This window comes from Odontesthes bonariensis, chromosome 1 (assembly GCF_027942865.1).
Source record: "Odontesthes bonariensis isolate fOdoBon6 chromosome 1, fOdoBon6.hap1, whole genome shotgun sequence".
Taxonomy (NCBI): Eukaryota; Metazoa; Chordata; class Actinopteri; order Atheriniformes; family Atherinopsidae; genus Odontesthes; species Odontesthes bonariensis.
This window is the reverse complement of record NC_134506.1, coordinates 23,858,560-23,884,451: the sequence shown is the minus strand read 5'-3', so window position 1 is coordinate 23,884,451 and position 25,892 is coordinate 23,858,560. Positions and strand designations below refer to the sequence as shown.

At 42.3% G+C, this 25,892-nt stretch overlaps 1 protein-coding gene across 2 annotated transcripts; it reads left to right on the top strand.

Moving 5' to 3' along the window:
* Positions 1-1,602: 1,602 nt before the first annotated feature.
* On the top strand, positions 1,603-22,570 carry mindy2 (MINDY lysine 48 deubiquitinase 2). 2 transcript variants are annotated; one of them, XM_075461147.1, is made up of 9 exons: positions 1,603-2,600; positions 2,929-2,986; positions 5,090-5,154; positions 12,204-12,362; positions 13,722-13,824; positions 14,731-14,873; positions 15,830-16,003; positions 18,250-18,432; positions 19,154-22,570. In XM_075461147.1, exons 1-9 carry the CDS (start codon positions 1,689-1,691, stop codon positions 19,337-19,339), a joined length of 1,983 nt encoding a protein of 660 aa, XP_075317262.1. In that variant the 5' UTR covers positions 1,603-1,688; the 3' UTR covers positions 19,340-22,570. The 2 variants fall into 2 exon arrangements, with proteins under 2 accessions (XP_075317262.1, XP_075317255.1); XM_075461140.1 differs by having other exon boundaries at positions 19,151-22,570.
* The last annotated feature ends 3,322 nt before the right edge of the window (positions 22,571-25,892 follow it).

Genomic DNA, 25,892 nt, shown 5'->3' with positions numbered 1-25,892 from the left:
TTAATGGATCCAGGTCCGTATCTCCAAAATTACCACACTAAAATCACATGCCATGACACCAAACTTCTACAGTAGTACTAATATGGTCTGTACTCACAAAGCGATGCATTTGGAAGTTTGAAAATAGTCCAGGAGTTTATTATTATCAACACAAGCCTGATAGCTTCTCTGCAGCTAAAGCTACGTCGACGTCACTCCAAGGCGCCGGGAGCTTCAAAGTAAGATGAGGGTTGATCTACTACTGTAGACAACAAAGCAAGGCTGCTCAATTTCTCCATTGATAAAATAATTTCACAACTCTACAACACAAAAATTCATAAAAAAACATGTAGAATATAGCATATACTTTGTTGTCTACAGTAGTAGATCAACCCTCATCTTACTTTGAAGCTCCCGGCGCCTTGGAGTGACGTCGACGTAGCTTTAGCTGCAGAGAAGCTATCAGGCTTGTGTTGATAATAATAAACTCCTGGACTATTTTCAAACTTCCAAATGCATCGCTTTGTGAGTACAGACCGTATTTGTACTACTGTAGAAGTTTGGTGTCATGGCATGTGATTTTAGTGTGGTAATTTTGGAGATACGGACCTGGATCCATTAACCCTTGTACGAAGCTATTCGGGATAACTCAGTAACTCAGCTGATGTTCAGCCAATATCGAAAAAACTGTGGGTGGGCTACTTGGCTGGATATCACCGTTCATATGACCCCAGGTTGAATTTACTCCGGAGTATCACTTTAAGAGCTATCACGAAGCAGCGACATCTAGTAGAGTATTTGCTGCCACCTAGTGGCTATAAAACATCACTGCGTACGTATAATCACACAAATAGTTTATTATTATTATTATTATTATTATTATTATTATTATTAATATCGCTATTATTATTGTTAGTATTATTATCAGTATCATGATTATTGTTAAGAAAAATATGGGGGAATTTTGTATTTGATTGTACACCCAATTTCAAGTGTTTAAAACCAGTGATGATAAAAAGTCACCAGCAACTAAAGCCTCTCATTATTCATAGCGGTAGGAACTTGAGCTCTTTTACGTGACACAGCCTCACAAATGCGCGTGCACTGGTGCGCAAGATGGTCACCACCACGGCAGGTTTCTGTCATGCGGCATTCTAGTGCCCTCGTAAAGTTGGCGACTGGAACATGTATCTTGAACATACGGTGCAACCAAATCAAACCACAGCTGTTTAGAGATGGTTGTACCTTCAAAGATAGATGTTTACTAGATAACAGTAACAAATAGCAATGGTAACAGTAGTTCTAAAGGTTTGTTAATGATTTGTAAACATTTAACCTCATGTCGTTTTTCAGCTTGGAAACTCCATAGCGAAGGTGGGAAAATAAAAAAAGTATGTTTTGATTTTAATGGGTAAAGAAATACCAACCAAACGTTGAAGTAATATCTAAATCTTCTGGTAATGTAAAAATATTTATTTATGTAGTTTGTGTTATAAGATGCTTTTATATGTACAAGAGACGTTTGGATTCCACAGAATTCGAGCTAACCCAAATGCATCACTGCCGGGCCTCTGGTTTTCTACCGCCCCCTTGCTCGCCTTGAAAGCGGTTCACGCTGATGACGTCACTCGCAGAGTTGTCATGGCGTCTTTGGGACCGAAGCTACCGCTACAATTTAGCTAAAATCTGTCGACAGTGTGTATATCGAAATGGAGAAAAATGCAAACCTGCATCGAGACACTGACGGGAGCTCTTTGTGTGCCACGATTGCGGGAGAAATGGGCGACGTTACGACTGTGGGTGGCGTGAAAGGAGCAGCCGACAAATGCAAGAATAGTGAGGCGCCTCTCAGTACTTTGGTTAACGTTAGTTGTAGTATCAGCACCACAGATGTGAGTGCTCCAAGCGCAGTTAATGTTGTTTCCAGTGCTGGGAAGTCTGACGTGCCAGAAGTTATCGAAGTCCTCCCTGTGCAGGAGGATCAGAAGAAAGACACCGATGCGAGCGGGTCGTTGTCGGGGTCTGCGAATCAGATCAGTAACGGGATGGGACATGACTCGGTGCTGGCAGCAGAAGACGCCCAGGGTGGTGCCTCAAAGTTAGTAAACAACAACAGCGACGGCAAGTCCTCACCTCCAGCTAAGGAGAACACAGATGCACGAGCTGAGGTTTCAGCTTGCCGAGAAAGTAAGCCGACAAAACTTGACAAACCGACTCATCTGTGTCCAGACAATGCAATCACAGCAAACGTCAAGTCGGGTCTGTCCGGTGATCCCACCTTATCGGAGGGGTTGCCGAGTGGGAGTGACCCCGAGCCCAGCCTCGGTGGAGAATCCCGAAGCATAGATTCACTCGAGTCCTTCTCCAACCTCAACTCGTGCCCCAGCTCGGACCTCAACAGCGAGGGGCTGGAGGACAAGGGACTGGCTCTGGCCTTGCAGAATGAGTATGGGGCTGATGGGACAAAGACTTCGTGCGCTAAAGACCGGGCCGCCGGCCAGTCCATATACCACATTAAGTGGATCAAATGGAGGGAGGAGAACACGCCGATCATCACTCAGAATGAGAACGGCCCCTGTCCATTACTGGCAATCATGAATGTCCTTCTGCTTGCATGGAAGGTAAATGGTTGCATAGAGGCTTGATTACAACTTAGCTTTCCAGCGCTTATTTTACGCAAGATTATTGTTGCGAGACTTAATTGAACTCATGAATGCCTTATTAGTTTAAACGCTCATTTAAATCTATCAAGACATGTTCATGTATTGTGTGGTAATTTCCCCGCCGGCCATGAGATTTATTTTCAACATGTCCACACATGCTTGACGGTGGATATAAAGTGTTTTGCACCGTAGCACAATGTATTGAGATTGTTTTGTGTTGCAGGTTTTACTCTCCTAAATGCGTCATACCGTTAATGACCAGTGGGCGTGTTTATGTCTCTTGCAGGTTAAGATGCCACCAATGATGGAAATTATAACTGCTGAGCAACTGATGGAGTATCTTGGTAAGGGTTTCGCAGCTCTCACACAAAAGCAAGTTGATGCCACATGATTGTTCAAAGAATCTCATCTTTATTCTGTTTAGCCAAATGGCCTGATTAAAACTGGACCCCCTCTTTTTGGAACATCCGCAATGATATCCTGTTTTGTTGCAAACCAAATATCAAAATAACTGGCTGCAATAGGTCGAGTAGTTTTTGTGCGAACTGGAACCGAAGCCCGCGAGTCCACACTTGTACTCATGGTTTCGCATGAAGCCGCTGTCGTTGGGTTTCAACATCCCAACGAACATTCTTGTGTTTTGTGTCCTCTCCCAATGAGTGGGTGCATACTTAAAGGTCAGATATATCTATATATATATTCCAGAGTCGACACAGGAAGAACTAGGGAATCCCCCATGATCCAATCTTCTGCTGCAGCAAAGGAAATAGGAGCCATCACTTCTCTCTGGCTGTATCCTAAAGTCACCCGTCATTATCAAAGTGTAGTGTCTGATTAGCAGCAGTCCTCTCAGCTCTCTCAGCGCCTTCGGTAGCCACAGGAGTTTGTGAACTACTATAATGCTAGATCCCAGGACTGTATGTGTACATTTATGGTTGATTTTTAACTTGTGTGTCTCCGTTGACTCACATGGCCTATCTTTATAAATCACACTTTGAAAAAAAAAAAGACATAATCGTGGAATCCATCTGTACTGCGAGTGCTCTCCTCTCCAAATGTGTCCATTTGTTTGGTAAGAGGGAGGATAAGTCCTTGTGCTTTGCATGTAATTACAGCACACAGAGTTGGCCTCTTGTAGCGTTCGCAGGCCTCTGGAATGCTTCTAACCTCATCTCGACTCCTCTTTTGTCATCACACACTGAGGCAAAGGCCAGAAGTGTGATGAGGCTCAGAAGTGGGGTTTTAAAGTGGTAGTGGTTGTCATTCAGCAACTCGGTGGTAGGCCGCGTAGCGTTGCAAGTGAGGCAGATGTAAAGAAGCGGATGCAGATACTGAGGGGAGGACCAGTGGTCAGTGAGTCAGTGGTTCACTGATAGCACAAGGGACCCAGGTGGCGACAGTGGGGGTTCCCTGTTTTAAACACACTGTAGTAAAATCACTCAGCTGGCTCGCCTCCTATTGGAAGACGTTTTGACTTGCAGTGAAATCTTATCTTCAGGTAAAAGGAGTCTGTTGGCTGTTCCAAACATCTTGTGAAATCAAAGGTCTTTTGTTGAAAGTGAAAGCCGGGGGAAGGACAGTTAATCTCTCACAGCAAGCCCATGAAAAGCAGCACTATTTCCAGATTAGTGGTTACAATGAAGAAGAAGCATTAATCTCTTGAAAGAATGCAAAAATGCCTTTCCTCTTTCCTCTTATTTACTTCAGCGAGACACATGAGAACAGTTCTATTCTCATGTGTAGATGTTTTTACTTATCAGGATGACAGGAGGTTGATGGTATTTGCCTGAGTAATTATCTGGAAAAGTTTTGTGTTGACAGTGCAGCAAGATGCTCTTGCCAGTTCCAAATGAATTAACGATCCACTGCGAAACATTTAGTGAAATACTTGCGCAAGACTTTTGAAAGAAAGAAGACGGCTGCAGTGCAATACTTGAAAAGTGGAAAAATCCACCATTCACAAAATAGCCAAAAGCAATCCTTTGCCCCGATGTCTCATAGCCAGCTGTGTTTATGGCTCGACCAGGAAAATATATCCTCAAGACGTGTTTTGTCAAGACTTGGACTGTGTTTTGCTTTGCCAGTGGTTAGTAAGCAGCGTGTTTGTAGTGCCATCAGGCCCGCCGCTCAGCGGGAGCCAATCAACGGCCAGGCTGTGCCCTCCGCTGCAGCCCGTCCTGTGATTTATTTCACCGAGTTCTCAGGTGACACCGTCGTGGACTGAGATGCACCTTATCCTTACTTTACTGGCATAGCCTTTTCTTGAGAAACAGCTGCCCAATGCACAACATGCCAGTGAGTATTGGAGACATCTCAAAGCCTGTGGCAGATTGTGCACAGATGCTTAAACTGCAGTAGACTCGTGATCTTTATTGACAATCAAGGTTGTAAAGGCTTTGCGTTGTCATACCAGTGTGACTCAACATTTCCCTTTGTTTCCTCTGCAGGTGACTACATTCTTGAAACCAAACCTAAGGAGATATCGGAGGCTCAGCGGCTAAACTATGAGCAGGTAAGGTCTTTCTAATCGCCGCACTTTGTTTTTGCCTACGTGTGTGTGTGAATCGGTGAGCTGCTGGCTCTTTGTGGTACATTGAGAGCGCGGGGCTTCTGGGATGAGCTCACTCTACCACTATGTGTCAAGATCATAATTGTGCAAGTTTAGCACAAGTTCTCACTTTGTTTCATTCCACTGACACGCTCAAAATAACCCAGCTGTTCTCGCTGTCCTTATTTGCATGATGTCCTGCAGAAACACCGTCAGTGTGGCTGCGTGTGCACGCTACAGCAGGTTTGCACATTTGCATCAAGGTGGCACAGGTCAGCGAGTGTTCCGTAATGTGGAAATAAGCAAAGAGTTAATTACAAACCGCATGAAACTGCAGCTTAGCCTTTTCCCACTACTCTATAGATTATATAAGACGAGTCTTGCGAGGCACAGGGAACAACAGGGGTCAGGAGTGTCAGATTATGTTGTTTCGCATGGCGGCGAATGCTTCGAGACGCATGGCTGAGTTCAGCTCCCGGCTATTACTGAGGCGCTGTGTGTGTGTGTGCGTGTGTGGCTTACCATGAAAGGCTCTTGGAGATGGAGCTCCAGTTTCTCGCTTCCTCCCATCTCCACTGCCTGCTTACAGTGTGGGAGGGGCCCTGCCTCTTCCATTCTTGCGTGGCAGCACATCTGTGAATGATTTCAAACCACACTTGCCCTTCAGTTCGAGTGGAGCAAAAATAATGTGCAGTTTCCTCTTATAAGCTCGCTGGAACGGGCTCTCTAAATTTAAGCGGAGCTGAAATGCAACCTCCTAAGTAAATCAGTGGTGTCCTCAGCACGGGGAGTTGGAGTAAGGTTGCGTTGCCTTGTTATTATGGTGGTCTAATCCAAGACACCGGCCTGGGAGCTGTTTTTTGGCTGTCGTCATGTCCGGCTGCTATCTGCGACAGCGCCGTGTTTGGGTCACGCAGAACTTTGAGACAACCACGGGAAGCCTCTGGAAAACCGTAACCTCTCCGTCACACAAACGGCGTCCCCTTCTTATTACGTAGGCAGGAAATGTTATACGTTCTTATAGGATTGTCATGAAATGCAGGTGTATTTTCTGTAACTGAATAGGATTACAGACATGACACAAGTGTTTCTATTTATAAATTCAGCTGGAAAAAAAAAACCACGGTCTGTCACAGGAGAGCATTTGGATTAAAATAGCAGCTGCCTGGATGCTCGTTTGGCTTTTGTTAAATATTTACTCAGAGGAGCCGAGGAAATGCGTAGTAAAGTTTTTCTCTTTGCTCTGCTTTTGTCTCAGTGGACCCGGCTTAACCAGGCGACTCATCCTGAACGACTGGTTAACCGCCAGAAGAAATGAGCAAGTTGTGTTTAAGAAACGTGTTGTTTCTAATTTTGGGTCGGTCGCTGTATTGGACCAAATTGTTCACAACTGTTTAATAACATAAAGCACATAAAGTTTCACCATGAGGTTTAAAAAAACAAAAAGCATTACTCCCTGATGTTATGTACGCCCGTAAATAAGGCTCGTGTAATTATGAGTGAATACATTTCTACGTTTCTGCTTGATGCAGAGCAAGGAGATGCATATACCTATGTACTTGGACAAAAACACAATGTCAGTGATGTCAGGGACAAGAAAATGTTTATTTAAAAAAAGAAAAAATCAAAAGAATTCCGTTTAGTCCGTCAGGTCCATTTATAAGCAAAGTAACACTGCAGACTGTGCTATGAACTGCAGTAGCTGTTTTCAGTGTTTCTCTGTCCTCCTTGTGAATTCAAACTAAGGTTGACAAACATTAGACACGTAGAATCGCACTGACAGCTGCTGATGTCCGAGCATGACCCACATTGTGGGGCTTCACAGTCCTGTTTCATTTTCTTTGTTCATCCCGGAAGCATCCTGTGCACGAAGGAAAACGCAACGAAATTTCATTTGAAAGGTCTCACAAAAGGTTTTGCATCTTCTAAAGTTTCTGATTATTTACTTTTCCTGCTGATGGGCCATGACATCAGATAATGGTTTACAATTTTCACACACTGACTGATGCGTTGTATTTGATCCATCTTTCACTTTTACAAAACAAGAATTGGGGAAGACTTAATCAGTTCATGTTGATGTGCGTTAGTGTGCGCCTGGCTAACAGCTGCGTTCTGTATCTTTTTTTTTTGTGGCAGTGGCATAAAAATCATCTGAAATGCATTTTTCAAGCTGACTTAAAGTGTTGGTTGATGGAGATGTTTATTTTTTCAGACAGCAGCTTGGGGGAAGTGGATAATTCCCTCAAACCAAAAAAAAAAAAAAAGAGCTGAAAGTGAATAGAAGCTGTCGGAAAATTGAAAAATTCTATTGAACATTATAAGTGAACATTCGCAATGAAGAAATATTTTTGAAGCAAAACAAACGAAACTTAAATTCACAACATGAAACAACTTGTTCTTTTTTTTTCTTAATAATGAATGTCAAATTTTTGGATTTTCAAAAGTCAAGTTCAAAGTTGGACTTCCAAAGTCAGGTTTTTTTTAATTCTAATGGACAAACATCAACGAGCCTGAAATGGCTCCGTAGGGGAAAAGTCCCAACGGACTGGCAGGGTGCTGTGCGAATGTCACACTCTCCAAGCGCATCCAACTCGGAGCTCAATGAATGAAAGTGACGCAGTGCTAATCTATCTGATCTTCCTGTGCTGTTGGAGCTCTCCGCTCCTAAAGTGACGAGCTGCGGTCCATCACACAGCCCTGCTAATCCTGCCATCGCTGCTCTTCATGAGCATCCTAATCCACACACTTGGATGGGCCAGCTGCAGGCTTTTCGCCTCGGCTCTCGTCGCCAACGCTGGGGCTGCTCATTTGCATGGGGGACGCCCAGGGGTCTCTACTGTAAACAGGAAAAAATCGAGTCTTACTCTGCAATGTGCACGTTATGTGTCAGGATCAGCCATAAATTATGGGAAGTAAAAAAATCTTATTCACTTCAGTGGTGTTTAAGACTGCTTGACAAATGTGAAGAGGCAAGCCAAGTAATATTGAATATTTAATAAAACTGTTTGCAATATTTATACTGTAATATAATGTCTATCTCGAGATGAGAAATGCATTTCAAATCCACCCTTTATAATCTTAAGAACCCTTCACATTTATCAACACTCCTGTTTCTCGTTTCTATAGTTTCTCTTCTAAGTGGCTTAGACTTTTTCTTTTTTTGAATAATTACATAATGTTTAGCTATTTTTAAGCAGCATTCGTACATTTTTTTTACAGTGCAGTACAATGGAAATCGCTGAACAGTGATACTGAATTGTCCACCTCAGTTTAAAGTCATTAAATAGCAAATAAATCGCTAGTTGGCTTTGCTCAGAGGTTTCTTGTGTGATGCAGAGAGTCTGAATCAAATGGAAGTCCTTGATAACCGTACACTCAGGGCTCAGCTGGGAGGCCCGCGTTGATGTCGGAGTGAAATGGGAGCAGAGGTTTAGAGCCAGCTGGGAAACATTGCTCTGAGGCTAAATGCAAGAATTAGTCATTTTCCTTGGGTTCTCAGGTGTGTGTGTGTGTGTGTGTGTGTGTGTGTGTGTGTGCTGTTTATGTATGCAAAGTCCTATATTCTCTCTGATGTTCATAGAAGCTGGCTTTCTAATTAGATGCTCTTTTATGATTACAGGATTAACGTTAGTTATACAGGGAACGGCTCAGTCTGTTCTGTAATTCAGGCATTGATTAATAAAGAAACGTCTACACGTGTATTTTTCTTTTTACATTTTACATGCAGATGTAACCGGAGACTTTTCTCTTGAAAATGAACCCACACAAATGAACGTCACAGGCTTGCTACTGGATTGAAAACCATATGCACTGGATCATTTAACCAAATGTTATCAAATGAAGAAAGAGGAAAAAAATTTGATTTATCTTTTATGCATTCGTTCCTTTAAACACAGCTTCATTTCGAACTCGATGCCAGCGCTGCCTTTCAAAGCTGTGTGAACAGAGGGATGCTTGCCCCTGAGTTCCATCACCTCTTCTCCTTTAACAACACTGCGAGTTGTTTGGGAGCCGATGGGACAAATTGTTGTGGTTTCGAAGGTGAATGTTTCCGCGGTCTTGCTTGATGTAGGATTTTAGCTGCTCAAAAGTTTTTGGCTCTCGTTCTTTGGTAGTTTTCTTTCATAATACACCCAAACGTTTTCACGGTTAAAGACTCTGGATTGCAGGTGGTCAGGTTTAGCACCCGGATTCTTACTTAGGAGCTTCTTTGCGTTGCTCTGAAATGCAGAATAGGGTTTACCATCATCTCGCTGAGCTAAAGGAGATGGTTTGGAGATGGCAACGTGTATTTGCTCCAAAATATGTACACATCGATCAGCTTTAATGGCGCCTTCACAGATGTTCAAGTTGCCACGTGCACTAATGCATGCCCATACCATAATGGATGCTGGTTTGCTTTCATAACAGCCAGATATTCCCTCTTGGACACTTATGTCCATGATTGCCAAAAGAGAATTTGAGACTTTGATTCATCAGACCTCAACAGTGTTCCACTTCACCTCAGCTTATCTTATTAGCTCAGGCCCGGATATAGCTGCAGAAACCGCTATCATTGACAGTGGTTCTCAGAAGTGATGCACATTCACTCATTCAGACTCGATGCAACATACATGTGCTTTTATCTTTCGAGCCTGATGTGATGCGAGTGCTGCATTTCAAGACACAAGGGCATTTACCTAAAAAATGAATGAATAAAACCGGAAGGTTTAACCTCTCCAAATGAGTTTATTTCTTGTTTCTTCAGAAGTAGAGAAATAAAAGGCATTAATTGATAGTTTTAAGTTTTCCGCAAAAAAAACAGTTTTTAAAATGAAGCTTTACATTTGAAAGGGTTAAGACATTTTTTAAGGCATTCGGGGGACCCGAGAAGCGAGATTAAAAACAATGTTTTCCAGTGATTAATGCAGCGTTGCCAAGCACAAAGCTTTCTAGATGAAACGGAATAATAACTAAATACATCTGCCAACATCTACCAGCAAGAAGCGCCGTATAAATGGTAGCCGCTGCTCAAAAAGAGGTCTGTTTCCAGGTTCATTTTGATGTATTACACTCAGAGTGGCTCTTCTAGTAGGATTTTTGCAGCTGGAGTCTCTGTAAATGTTTTCGATAAGACTGTAACCTTCCCCAACGCATCTTTATGTCTGAGGCTTTTTCTTTTTTCTTTCATGCAAGTCTTTACATTTCAGGCTTTTTTTTTTTTTCACACCTCTGGTATCAAAGCTCAGTCAGTTCACAGCAGCCATTGTGGGTTTGTTTTGCCACTGAGAGACGATGGCAGAGGGGGGTATCGTATGAAAAGGTGATGTCAGTGCATGGTCTCTGCTACAGTCAATCATCTCCCATTACCAGGGTGTAAAGAGCTCTGAATAGAGTTGAAGCTATTTAAGGTGGAACTTACCGAGTTCTGCTACCAACCAAAAACTAGAAAAATATGTTAAACATCCAGTTTCACTGAATTTATCATTTCTCAAGTATTTCTTGCCTGCCTAACAGGTGTTACTCAATCTAAGCTGCAGGATGGACTATTTAGTGGTTTGCTGCAATGTGTGGCAATTATGTAACTTAATGTTAAAGCCTCAATGAAGACCAGGAAACGAACAAGCAAACAAAAAATATGTTTTTGGTGAAACTACTTGTGTCCTGCACAAATACTGGAGATTCTTCAGCTTGACCATGTTGGCAAACCGTCCCACCCATCCCGATCCATTCCATGTTGATTTGCTCAAGTTTGTTTCTAATGAAACCCTGTTTTTTTTTTTTTTTTTTTGTTTGTTTGTTTTTTTGTTTTTTTTAAATAGTTGTTGATGCCCTGCTATTCGTGGTGTTTGTTGACAGTAAACCAGATCTATTGAATGCAGTTAACACGAAGACAACGCGGCTTATTGGTGCAGATTTTCATCCAGGCTCTAGTCCTTTCGGAGGAGAAGTGAAACATTCTTCGCCAAGATATTGAATTCAATTGTCTTCTTTCCGAACCTTTAGAATTACAACACATCCATCCATCCATTAGCCCCCCCGCTGAATCCGTCGGTCGGGTAGCGGGGGGGCTGGAGCCTATCCCAGCGGTCAATGGGTGAGAGGCGGGGTACACCCTGGACAGGCCGCCAGTCCATCACAGGGCCACACAGAGACAAACGAGACAAACAACCACACACGCTCACACTCACTCCTAAGGACAATTTTAGAGACACCAATTAACCTAACATGCATGTTTTTGGACAGTGGGAGGAAGCTGGAGTACCCGGAGAGAACCAGAATTACAACACAACCCTGGGAATTTTAGAAAGCAGATGAATCTGGCACAAGCTGATGGAGGCTTGACGTGTGGTGAATATAGTTTTGTGTACATGCATAAGAATTTCTTTAGCGTGTAAGCGTTTTTACATGACTAAGTCTATATTGATACAGCCAAACTTCCAACGAAGCTGCTCTCTGTCACACATTTCTCTGTCTGTTTTGTCGGGCGGTACAACATGTCAGTAATTATGACTGTAAATCAGCCCATTGAGACTACGTTTCAACCCACGTTTCACTTAAACCATTTTCAGACTGTCTGCTCTGCTCTAATAAAATCTTGGTTTTTCGAACTGCTGCGTCATCAGACGAAATCACTGTTGAAGTGATTAAAAGACGTAGCCCGTGCAGCGAATTCAGCTCCGATGATCTCCCACAGAGAAGGAAGCGGCGCAGTGTCTTGAATGTTTTCTCACACGGTCCATTGCATTGCAGCGTTGGATATACTTCAGTCAAAAATGAAATTCTGCTCCCATGCATATATTCTGTGGCAAGGACGCCGGCCCAATTAAATGGGCGAGTTGAGCTGTAATCATAGCTTAACTCGGCCTGTTATGTAAGCCTGCTCACTGTGACGGATAGATGGCTCTCATGGCACCGTAACATCCTCAAAGAAACAACAACGCAAGCCTTTTGCAACATTTCATTTGTTTTGTCTCACTCTGCTGCTCTGTTTCCATAGAGTTTAACAAGAGTCTGTCCTTTGTGTCTTCTAGAACATGAGTGATGCCATGGCAGTGTTGCACAAGCTGCAGACGGGCCTGGATGTAAACGTGAAGTTCACTGGGGTGCGAGTGTTTGAGTACACCCCAGAATGCATTGTGTTTGATCTGCTTGACATCCCTCTTTACCACGGCTGGCTTGTTGACCCACAGGTGAGATGGATCTCATTTTCTCCTTAACTCCTTGAAAGTCAGGTCATTCTATTCTTGTGCTTGTCTATTGTTAGCACATCTATGAATACAGTGATATTGTAAGTCAAAGTCTGTATTAGCTATCTGGGACTGGTGTGACATGACGCCACAGTAGACTGATGGGTACCTTACTGATGATGCTAATACGGAGACAAATGCTTCACACCGACATAAATCATACACACAGAGCCTTTTTTTCCTGTCTCGTCTGAGCCGGAGCTTATGACAAACAGTAGCGTAGCTTTTAAGCAGTTTTATAGTGTGACATGTCAGTTGTTTTTTTTTTCTCTGTCCAGATTCCAGCTGCCTTTATGCATTTTCCATATCTGGAGATTAGATTAGATTTGTAATGAGCATTAAACATCCAAAATCAAAGCAGTGAAACCAAAATATGAGTCTAACCAGGAAAAAAAAAAACGTTAAAAGCAAAGCAGGGAATGGACAAATAACTGAAAAAAGGGAGTGTGTGAATACTGCAGATGAGTACTTTGAAAGAGTATATGGATGCAGTACGGGGAATCAACTTTACAGGGTTTTGGTGATTAAACGCAGTTTATACTTTTTTATACTTTTTCCAATACTTTCCAATCCAAACGTTGCATGATGGAGCTTCAGGTTTTAATGACCTAATTAACGTTAACACATTTCCCAGAAAACCTATAAAAGGATTCACAGCAAATACATTTCAGCCACAAGGGGCCTTTAGTAGATACTAATGGATTCTTGTGTGTGATGCTCTCAAAGAAGACTTCCCTTCTGACATTCCCATCTTTGTTCAAAATGTCCTGACTCTGGTCATGACCAGTGTAATTGGCACATTTTTCTTGCAATTTCCTGAGCTGGCCAGCATCCAATCTGCTTTTATCTAAAACGTTTAGAAATATCTTATTGGAGGCCTGGAATTTGTCTCCAGTGCTCCACCTCCACCCCCACATAAAATCTAACGAAACAACAATCAACCACAACATAAAAACCACCCACCTGATATATTGTTTAGATTCCTCTCGTACCTCAGCAACAGTTTTAATCCCTTGAAACAAGTGTCCCGTGGCGTTTGGTGCTGGGATGTTGATTGCATTATCTTGCGGGTAGAGAGTGAGGCTTCTGTAGGTCAGGTAGGCTCCTGCACTTCCCGTGGATGTGCGATTGGATTAATATCTGGGAAGTTTGGTATAAATCAGCTCTCTGGAAAACTTTGTCACTGTACAGAATTCAACAAAATCCAATGAAACACGAGGACAATGCTATTGCTTTTTAGTAAGTCGGCACCAAAGCTTTCTGTTGAATCTTCTTTCCCACAGTTTTTATCTTTGTTTGCAGATGCATGACATTGTCAAGGCAGTGGGCAACTGCAGCTACAACCAGCTGGTAGAGAAGATAATATCCTGCAAACAGTCTGACAACAGCGCGCTGGCAGGGGAAGGTGAGAGCTTTCTCTTCACTCCTCCTCCTCACTGACCTGCCTGATTGCGCTCACACCTTCTATCTCATCTCTTTTGCCCCTGAGATGTGGAGATAATGAGGCAAAGTGGTGCACTTTGGTGAAAAATAAAGAGATGTTAAAATTCTCTTCTTTTTTTTTTTTAGTCCATGGCACAATTATTGCATGACAAACGTTTCCAGTTTAAAAGCTGTGCATAGAACCACCGGCCGAGTTTGAATAAAACCGGCACATACGTGTGACTATACATCAAATGACCTACTTCTGCAGCTTGCAGTTGTCTTAGCAGATGCCTGCAGCCTCTCAACCAAAAATTTTCTCGTTCGGCTCTGAGCCGCTGCCAAGTCAACACATTAAGGACTTGGTCGATGATACGTTAATATGGGACATTCACTCTTCTCCATTGTGGCTATGCTTTTATAAGCCCAGAGATTTATTCCAGGTCTCATGCAATGCAGATGTTACCCATTATTCTTTTCAGCAAATGTGTTTGCAATCACTTTAAATGGGTGGATAACAAAAAAAAATCTCTTAGTTTTGTTGATCATCTTCATGGTTTTTTTTTTTTATGTTGAAAGATTAGTTTTATTCACACAAGTCTCCAAACGTTCTGACCAATTAAATAATGAATTGTTTCTGTGCTATAATATTACACTGCTTTACAATTGCTTTTAGAACGGTCTGTTTCTCCTATAAAACACAAGTCCACGTTTCAGGTTCAGGTTACTTTAGTTGTGCCCGTGAGTAAATTTGTTTTGTGAAACGTTTAGTTCGGCAGCCAGTTGCAGAACAATCGTAACGTGGCGATGAAGATCAGAAAATGTGTTTATTCAAAAACGTATTCAACACGACAAAAGTGTGTTTCTCACTCCCTTTCTCGTGTCTCAGGTATCGTAGCAGAGCAGTTCCTGAACAGCACAGCCACTCAGCTGACTTACCATGGCTTGTGTGAGCTCACATCCACTGTGCAGGAGGGAGAGCTCTGTGTCTTTTTCAGGAATAACCACTTCAGCACCATGATCAAATTCAAGGTAAAGATGAAAAGTTTCCACAACATATTTGCTCGAACTGTTGGCATCGGTCCTGAATTACTGTGGAGTAAAGAGTTTATGATGCATATCTAACAGCATGAAATGGGTATCACATGGCGTCGTCTGTTCTTCCCTTTTAGTGACAAAGATCAATTAGTTGCACACAAAAACCTTTAGTGATGCCTCAAAATGTATGATTATTTTGGTGGCATATTATGCCCGTTTTTAATTTCCTGAGCTGTTTTTGAAATGTACGAGACAGGCTTTGGTCAAAATATCTGTAGGTTTAAGCACAGTGACTCTTCTCTCACCCCTACTGAATCGCCCGCACGTCAGTTTCTTCGCAAGCTGGTGAATGTAAGACGCACGCTCCTCAGTACAGCTGATTACAGAGCATCACCAAGCGAATGTGGCGTCATCGGTCTAGCAGGTTGGATGTGAGCGGGCAGGCCTCAGAGGTCGAAGCTGAGGATGTAAACTTGACGAGTGATGTGGCTTTGGATTGAAAATCAGACCAGCTTGTGAACTAAAGGAAATGCCAGCGTTGTGTTTTGGGGGAGTTTTTCACTTGCCAGTGATTTCAGACACCCAAATATATGCTCCTAAAAACAGGAAGAAAATTTTTTTTCAAAAAAAGATTTTTCCATAGTTTGTCCTCTTTAAAATTAGCCTCTGAAAGAGAGGTCTCACCTTTTCTTCCCTCTCACTGTTTTCTGATAGCAGTCATTACTTTGACTTGCCATAACATGTTCTTCATACTGAAGAAAAGCTACGTTTTTAAATGTAACGGGTATACACTCATATCCCCCGTTTTTAGCACCAAAAAGGCCTGTGTCCCATCTTTAACAACCCCTGTCCACAGCTGGCTTGACATATAACTGTAGGTGAAACAGACCTTTCCATAGCATGGAAATAAGGAGTAATGTGTAAGTAATGTATATGCTGTGGTTCTCTAGGGCCAGCTGTACCTTCTGGTTACTGACCAGGGTTTCTTGACGGAGGAGAAGGTCGTGTGGGAGAGTCTGCACAATGTTGATGGAGATGGAAACTTCTGCGATTCCGAGTTCCGGTTGCGACCTCCCTCCGATCCAGAGACTGTGTACCGCGGCCAGCAGGATCAGATAGACCAGGTCTGTGCACCCGTGATGGCCGAGACTTGCAGAACCAGAAAGGATTCAACCCAAACCTCGATGAGCTCGAATGATTTGGTTTTCGTCGGCATGCCACAGAAATTGAGATAAAATGCTATGCTAACGGCACGCTGTTCAAGATTCTGCACTTTTAATTTGCTTTCCAGAAATAAGACCAATATTGTGGAAGAGAGGCGTAAAAAAGAAAAACACATTACATTAATTCCCAGGAAACACAAGAATTGTTAAAGGTGACACATTATGTCTGCTTTTAACAGGGCTGACACATTTTCCTGCTGTATTAATGAAATGTCTGTTTTGGGAAAACACCACAGAAAGACACTACAGCAACTCCTTTTTCTACCATAAATTTTACGCCTTCATTCAAACTGAAACTGAACTCAATGCAATCCAGGCCTTCTCTGCAAGTAGAGTTTGTGCTCATTCCATATGTCGGCTTTATCTACTTGTGGATGTTAGAACGCTACGTGATAGATTACAGAAATACAACGTCGAGCTGGCCAGTTAATATATCCGTCAAATATCATGTTGTAATTCACATGTCGACTCTGTTTAGCCTGGTCTTCACTGTCGGTCCATTCCTTTGTGTTTTTAGAACCATCGTTTGTATAGACAAAGTTTTACTGATGTTGCTATTTTATATTTGAAATTATGGATACGGTTCATTTCTGCATTCAGTGAAGAAGATGAAATTTGAATTTCCCGACTTCCGACTGGGAGGAAAATTAAAAATTTTCATTGTTGGGAGTATCGAGTATGAAACAAAGTTACTGGCACAGCATGATTCATTCATTATTTTCTTAGGCCAGAAACGTGCTTGCTTTTCATTATGAACACACGTGTTTACCATTGCCGCCTCGTGTATCCTGCATCCGTGCATGAACTGAAAAATTAGCGCTACGTGTTCACAAGCTGCAACATGTATGTGATCGGTGAGAGGCAGCGCTGGTCCATATTTAACCTGATGTAGGGTTATAGGGTCGGCAGTGGTAAAAAGGCCAAAGTTTCGAAGACCAGCTCGTAGAAAAGTCTGCGGTTGCCTGTACTTTTTCGATGTTTCTTTGCCACTGCAGAGTCACAGATTTTCGCTTGTGAAAATATCCTTTTGGAAATGTTCGTGCATGGAGGAAAATGTTGGAGAAACGGAGTGGGGCCGGTGCCGATGGCATGTTTTCAACCAGCCTGAGTCATCCGGCGTGCCCCGATATGGAATCCTCCGGTAGTTCACAGACAAAGCGTGTGAACGATTACGCCCACAACGGAGCAAGTTGCTTATGTGAACGTGTGATTAAAAAGCAAGTATATTCCTGGCCCCAAGTCGAGTGAAGTGAACTGTATAAGCTCAAAGCAAAAGTGTTTCGACTTCCCGCTTCTGACGTACAGCGTATGCAGCATCACCGGGAGTTGGGTGGAGATAAAAATGTGGAGGCTGGATATTTTTACTCTGAGGTGGGAATGTGAGGTAGAACTCCTCTGCAGATCTGAATGGCTCCCTGAAGGACGCATTTTCAAACTTGGGCACAAAAAAAAATGTTTTTTATTTTTTTATTTTTATAATATCCCCCTTTTAAAGGGAATGAATACAGAAAAACCTAAAAAGGAAAGTTGGCATCCTCCCATGCTGAAAGAAATGAGGGAAAGTTCTAAAATAACGGATGTGTCACAGCTCTTGAATACAACAGCAGACCCTGCAGCCTGTGAATCACGGGGTAGGGCGGCGCCATGCTTTCCTCCGTTCTTTTTCATGCTTCACTGCCATACCACGTGGCCCCTTATCAATGCACAGGTGCATGTCTCTGAGGCATTTGTACTGGTTTCGCTGCTGTCTTCCTGTTAGTTGGTCAGAGTGAAACAAGCACACGGCTCACTGACAAATAGCCTGCCATGCTCCCACATACAGACCAGATAAGAACTGGAGGGCAATTTATCTCCCTCGCTTTAGGTCCAACCAGCTAAAAAGATAGCATTTTACTCACTAATGAGGAATTGAGTTTGATTTGGGGATTTTGCATTCTCACTTACGGGCAAATTGGGTCTTTGCACTAACAAAGTGCACAACATAAGAAAAAAATCACAGAATAGAATACAAAGTAGAAAATCTGTTCATCACGCCACAGTTGCCGACTAAAATGCACAATCAAGAGCAGTAACAAAAGGAATTTTAATTGCATAATCTCAATGCAAATCACCAGCGCTCTGTGTGTTTGTGTCGTGTTCGTTATCAGGACTATTTGATGGCACTGTCACTGCAACAGGAGCAGCAAAGCCAAGACCTACAGTGGGAGCAACTCCCTGAAGGTATCAGTGACCTCGAGCTGGCAAAAAAGCTCCAGGAAGAGGAAGACCGACGAGCTTCCCAGTACTACCAGGAGCAAGAACAGGAGCAGGCGGCGGCGGCGGCAGCACAGGTTCGGGGGGCAGGAAAAGTACGGGTTTGGGAAATGTTGAGCATTTAATAAAGTGTTTGGCGAGATGGCGGAAAGAGAAAGCTGACGATGGGAAGGGAAGGGAAAAGAATAAAATTAGTTGTTTTTTCCAGCTAAATATTTAAACACAGTCTGGACAGGGAGTTGTGTGATATTAAGAATAAGGAAGAACAGAAAGCCCTCCCCACACACATAGGAGTTTAAGAGCAGCTTCCTTTCAGGACTGAAGAAGTGGGAGGAGCTCACCACTTTGTTAAAGGCTGTCTAAGCAAGTTGTTCCACAATTTTATAAACCATGCTCCTCAACTTGAGAAAGACAAAGAACTGGGGTAGTTCATCATTTACAGCACATAATAGAAAGGTTTAAAGACTTTCACAGGTTTTGGAGCAACACGCGCTGCCCTCCAGATGCCTTCTTTGTCAGGGTTGGCTTTGCTTATTTCAGCAAAACTGTGCCAAGCCACGCTCTGCATCCATTACTGCAGCATAACTCCGTAGCCAGCATTGGCCTCCTTTTATCAGTTTCAACTCTTGACATTACTTTATATTCTGTCTTCATGCTATGTTCAATTAAATATAGGGTTTGAATAGTTAGCTAATTGCATATTTATTTACATTTTGCATTGCATTCCAATTTCTTTTTAAGCAGGGTTGTAAATGTCTAATTTGTACTTTCATGCCCCGTGCACCTGTTTGGCAGCAGGGCCAGCAGGAGCCTGTCGAGGGAGGCGAGGTGGACGGAGGAGGTGCAGGAGCAGGTGGAGCAGCAGCCGGTGCTGGGACTGCAGCGGCAGCCGGAGCCACACCCAGCCCTGGAAAGCAGTCGTCAGGCGGGGAGCGCAAAGCCAAGAAAGAATCGAAAGATAAAGACAAGTGTGTTATTTTGTAACATACAGCGTTATACAGCGTGTGCGAGTGCGTGTTTGTGTTCTGTGCATTTGCTTATCTGTGTGAAAGGAGACGGCATTTGTCTCTCCGCGTACTGGACACACGACGTGCAGCACCTACTTGATGACAAAACAAGGGAAGGAGTAGACTGAGGAGAGACGTTACTAACAGAGGATTGGCTGTTCCCAAACCACTGGTGCCTGCTATCCTCTATCCTCCTGGAACCCGGACATCAGAGGAAGGGGCACTACAATAACAACAACTACCCATTACCTTTCATAGAGTCGGCCAAACTTTGTTACAAGTTGCACAGTGCACTATATTTGTGATGTGGGGTCAAATTCATCCGAGGGGCGGTGTATTTTATAGAAAAGGAGATAACTTAAAGAAACAAAGTGTCATCCCCTCACAATGTTCTTTTCCAAAAAATGATACATTTCATTCATGTTTTACTCATGCAGCTTATAAGCTTTTTTTTTTTTTTTTTTTTTGAATGCATCGATATTTAAAAAACATATTGAGAAAGATCCACTTTTTGGTTTTAAGTTGTTTTTGGGTTTTTTTGTCAGCTGTTGATGCCAAGATTCACATTTTATTTATTAGTCAGTGTAACAGGTAGCTTTTGGGAAAGATTTTACGTTTTGTTTTGTTTTCCTTCCTGTTTGCCGAAAAGGGATTTTTCTTTTTCTTGCCTCTTGGAAATCAGTGTAACACCACTTGTGTCCCGTCTGAAACACTATATCCTGAGGGTGATCGATGCCAGACAGCTGCCACACACTGTAGCTACGATACAAACCTAATCACAGCTTGCCCTCGCCTTCAGATTTGCCTTACCGGAGTTTGGCAGTGTTGTTTTGTTTTGTGTCTTTTTGTTTTTCTCCTCCGCCTGAATGTGAATACGTGCTGGTTTTCATATGTACGGTGTGCAGTGTGCTATGTGATGTATTGGTGTGCGGTGTCTCATTTACTGAGCATTACTGATGTAACAGTCTGGAAATTGCCATATTCTTTCAATGCTGTCGCAGTTAAGCGACAAATTTTGGAAATGTAATGTCTTTTATGTTATTCTGCTCCATGAAAACTCTGTTAGGATTTTTCTTTTTGGCTGTATCTGATGTTTCTGTTACACAGCGAGCGTTTGCAGATTAGAATTGTGTTTGATGGCAGTGGATGGTATTTGAAAAGGCCCTTCTTGCTCTCACCGGCTCTTCTGGCAGCTTCTCGAAAAAGATGCAGTGCATGCGCGCACAAACTACCATTTGCTCGTCTCACCTGGATGTAGAGGCAGGCGACAAGTTCAAGAGAAAACACAGAGCCCCTGAACCCGTCTGCAACGGGATACAATCCAGCACAAAGTTGTTTTGAGTGATCACCTTTGTTCTAAGGCGATGGGAGTGGTCACTTGCGGGGTGACGGTGCCACCCCTCATGTTGGCAGAGCACGATGGGCCGCTGAATGGTTTCATAGGAACATGAAGGTGTTAGAGCAGCAGGTTAGGCAGTCTGCGCTCTCCACGATCATCATCAAAACACCAAATGAAAGATGATAATTAGGAAGAATGATGCACAATCTTCCCAGTCCTGCAGACTTGTTACAATGCCACGGTGCACTGTTCAGGTTTTTTTTGAGGGGACATAAATACTTGCGTTAAAATACCAAATTTGTGACCTGATTATCGAGATGGGGGCGTTTTTTGCTGCAGTAACAAAGAAACTGAAGAGTTCTGTGAACCTGCATTGCTCGCTGCTGTAGCTGTGTCGGTTCCACCACATTGAAGTCAAATTCACCTTTTCTGGCCCTTTCTCAGTCAAACCTTACCCAAGTTCTGCTATCATCTTCAGAAAGGGCCGAATTAATCTATTTATGGGGGAAAAATAAGAGCCAAACGTGGACGTTGGAGCTGTGTAGGGAGCTACAGAATGTACAGTCTGAACTCTGTATCACCTTCAGCTTGTGTGCATTTCACTGCAGCATTGAGCATGCAAACACACGTTGTACATATTTACCTACTGCTTTCTTATAATGGATTTAGCTAGCGGTTTGTGCCATCGTTGTACCATGGGACTGCCTCCTTAGACACTTTTTATCTATACATTCCATTTGGATGCCTTGACTCGAGCCCTCTGTTGCTGTCTGTTGCTGGCAGCCAACACAGAAGGTCTTTGCAGTGTTTGTAAAGTTGTCTCAATGACTTCCTTCAGTGGAATCAAATTCGCTGTCAGGACAGGAGGATCGCAGGGTGGCAGCAGGCTACCTCCTGTGTGGGGAACCTTTCTCATGGGTTTTGCGTAATGAAAGGAGGTTAAGCTCCGAGTTTGTTTGGTCCCAACAAGGCTGTGTTTTGTGTATATATAGACATATATCTATATATGCACTATATTGCCAAAAGTATTCGCTCATTTGCCTTTATGCATATGAATTTAAGTGACATCCCATTCTTAATCCAGAGGGTTAAGTATGACATCGGCCCACCCTTTGCAGCTATAACAGCTTCGACTCTTCTGGGCAAGCTTTCCTCAAGGTTTAGGAGTGTGTTTATGGGAATTTTTGACCATTCTTCCAGAAGCACATTTGTGGGGTCGGACACTGATGGACGAGAAGGCCTGGCTCGCATTCATCCCTGAGGTGTTCTATCGGGTTGAGGTCAGGACCATGTCTTTATGGACCTTGCTTTGTGCACTGGTGCAGCAGTCATGTTGGAACAGGAAGGGGCCAGCCCCAAACTGTTTGCACAAAGTTGGGAGCATGAAGTTGTCCAAAATCTCTTGGTATGCTGACACATTCAGAGCTCAGCTCCTGAGAAACAACCCCACACCATAATCCCCCCTCCACCAAACTTTACACTTGGCACAATGCAGTCAGACAAGTACAGTTCCCCTGGCAACCGCCAAACCCAGACTCGTCCATCAGATTGCCAAATGGAGAAGCGAGATTCGTCACTCCAGAGAACGCGTCACCACTGCTCTAGAGTAAGTGGCGGCGCACTTTATCCTATCACGGTACCACGCTGGAATTCACTGAGCTCCTGAGAGCGAGCCATTCTTTCACAGATGTTTGTAGAAGCAGTCTGCATGCCTAGGTGCTTGAATTTACGCACCTGTGGCCGCGGAAGTGATTGGAATTATTTGGATGGGTGGGTGAATGCTTTTGGCAATATAGTGTATGTATATGTGTATGTATATATGTGTATATATATATATATATATATATATATATATATATATATATAAAATATAAATAAAAAAAAGCCTTACAACATTTCAAGATGTTTAATGGAACATAAGGAAACAGGTGTATTACCAGATAGACAATCCATACATTTTCCACATCAGAACTACTCTCAGGCCGTTTTTGAAGGGACATCTCTTTGTGTGTATGCTTTTTAACGGCACAGTTCCTTGGCCTGCAGTCACAACTTCTAAGTATCTGTATATGTATACACACACACAACTTTGACACTTTGAATAACCTAACACTATGTTATTTAAGACCCTAACTTTTGGACAGCACACTAAAAACCAATTAACTGGCTGATACAAAATGAAGACCTCCATGGACACCATTATGGAATATTGTTCATTAATCGCACTTTTTGTCAACTTAATAGCATTTTTTTTTTTCCCTCCAAATTCGCAACGTAAAATCAAGAAGTAGAAGCAAGATGACAGAGGGGGAGGCGTTCAGACATCATTGTGATTTCTCCTTTTTGTTTTCCTTTTGTTTTTCATGCGTCTGCTCTTTGAATTGATGATGATTAAACATTCCAGTAGAAGTTTAATAATGACGCTAAATGCAGGGAAGTTTGGACTGATTTTATGTTGGTTTGTGCTTGTATGAGTGAAAAAGAGTGTGGAGTGACATGCCACTTCATTTTTTTTATTATTATTTCAAATGTACTACTGTGCATTAGCTCGCTATTCCCAGTCATTATTACCAGAATCTGATTTTTTTTTTTTTGTTGTTGTAACGTGTTTGCTTCACCGTGAGTTCCTATGACGCCCTGATCAGAAGGATGTTGTGTGTGTTCGGTGTCTCAAAGTGGTTTCTTGTATGCCTTGTAAAAGTGACGGTGGGGTAAATGCTGTAAATTAGTATTTTTGACAAGGTGATCATTGGAACATGTAGTTGTTGTAATTGGTTTTGCACTGTTACATTGATATGCACTAACAGAAAAGAAACATACCTCATTTTCTACAGAACATAAATCGTGCAAGCGCGCTATTGTTTTTGGGTACCTTTTAAAAAGAGGGAAAGAAAGGAAAAAACAGCACTGAATACTGGCCAAAATCATACTCATGGTGGCATCAGTGGCTCTCAGGCCAGCTGAGAAATATTAAGTTTGTTCAAGTATGAAAGGGCTGCTTCGATGTTTTTTGGCTACAGCTGAAATAGTTTCGTTGTTAAGAAGTGTACCAACTCAATAGAACTTGCTGCAATTTAATATACTACTCAGGTTAGTGGTACACCTATTCCAGTCTGAAGGCTACCAGTACAAAATGTCAAGATAACAAAGAGATTTCAAGTCACAAGAGTGGACAGATTGATGCCAGCTGAACTGTTTGAAATATGCATTTTTTATATAAAGGCAAAATGTTGTAGAAGGTTAAAAAAAAAAAAATCTGGTACTCTATTCCATCAGCGCGCACACACACAAAAAGATGTAGGTGTACTCCTAATTTAGGTAGTACTTTTTCCAGTCTAGTCCATTATAAACTACACAATGCTCCCATAGAAGGGTGATGGGCAGTGCTTTAAAAGACTCGAGTGTTCATGTAGCAGAGGGAACCGTTCATTCTTGTTCTATGAGACACATCCAGTGCTGAACAATCTAAAGGGAGCTCTTTTCTTTAATGCAATATCAAACTCCCAGATTTTACTTTGTGAAGCATGTGTAAGTGTGGAATGAAATGTTAGGCACAATAAAATCTTTATCAACCCCCCCCCCCCCCAACAATATAATTTCCACTGTACGGCCTGTTATGTTTATATTTCACATAAACAAGCAAAAGGAACGTGTTTGTGAATATGGGAGGTTACTCATTTGTGTTTATTTCGTTGTTCATCTATTAATTACTTAAATGACCAAATAATGTATGTAGCCTTTCACATTACAGTCACATATTGTATATGGTGATATATATATACATATATATATATAACAAAATGCCTTATAGACGAGGGACGTTCAACCTGAGTAGAAGTTACCTGGTTAATAAAAGACTACGATCAATAGTTGGTTTGTTGTTTTCCCTGAGAAACATTCAATCATGTTTTATTGATTTTTTTAATCACATTGAAAACACAAAAGTTTAGTTTATTTTACAGCCTAGAAGGAACGAGTGAAATGTGAGCTGCTCAAAATTCGGAGCGCTTCAATCTAGAGGCAACTATTCGATGCTTGTTGAATCTGACTGAGCTGGAGAAGTTTTCAGAACATCTGGTCACAGATGCAGATGTCAAACAGAACAGATGACTGCAGATGTCAGTCGACATAAGAACTTGAGAGCTCGAGCTGACAGTTTGCATCCAAGGGTTTGACTTAAATTTATCAGAAACTAAAATTATTTGATCATCTCTGCTCTTATTTCCCTACAGTCAAGAGAGACCTTGAAGGAATCTGAAGAAAAACCAGGTCTTAAGATTTTTAAGCTTAGTTTCCAACAGCATGTTAAACCGTGATTAAAATGAGGACATTGCAAACTGCCTCTGCTGGACAATGTCATGGGCTTTTTCGGGATATTCATTACAAAGCAAGCTCTATAGAACACATATTGGATTTGTTTTTTAAACGCATTTACATTATATGGGAGATAATCTTTCAGATGCCAGTCATTTTCATGGCTCTGACAGAAGGCTTCGCTTGTCTGGCGGTTAATGATGCAAACCAGAGAACCGAGTTGATCTGACAATGTCCTTCCCAAAAGGTTGTTTTCATTTTTGAGCTCCACGTGTGTTGGAAAACTTCCACAGCTGTACGCCAGCTGAACTGGATCCAAAGCTGCGACTGTTGTAGAAGATTGCAATGTAGTAGCAACAGCTCCGAGATTGTCTCATGACCCAAATGTTCCTTAACAAAGCTGTATTTTCAAACTTTGTACGTAGTTTCAGCTGGCCGCTCAAACAACTCATCGCACCCATAGTTGAACAATTAGCACAAACTCACTCCAAGTGACATTTCTGTCGTTTAATCAAGTTTCAACAAATTACAGCGGGCTCTGGTAAGGGATTATATGAAGTGAGTCTAAATACATATGTAACAGTTCTGGATGTTTGTTTCAAATGCAAGGACCAAGAAGCTTCTAAAATTAATGAAAATAAATTGCACTGAAATGACTTGAGACATTACAGAAGTACCTCCTGATAGTCACGGTGTAGGCCGAGTGACAGCTGGCCAGCCTACAGTACGTCGTCCACTCAAAGGGCAGATTTCACATCGCGTGTGCCACATGTTTCACATTCAAACATTGTACATATTGCGACTTTGTGCTTGTATGACAAGGTTATTCAAGAAGGGTTCCCCAACAACCTGGGCCTTACAAATAAAATTAAATTGA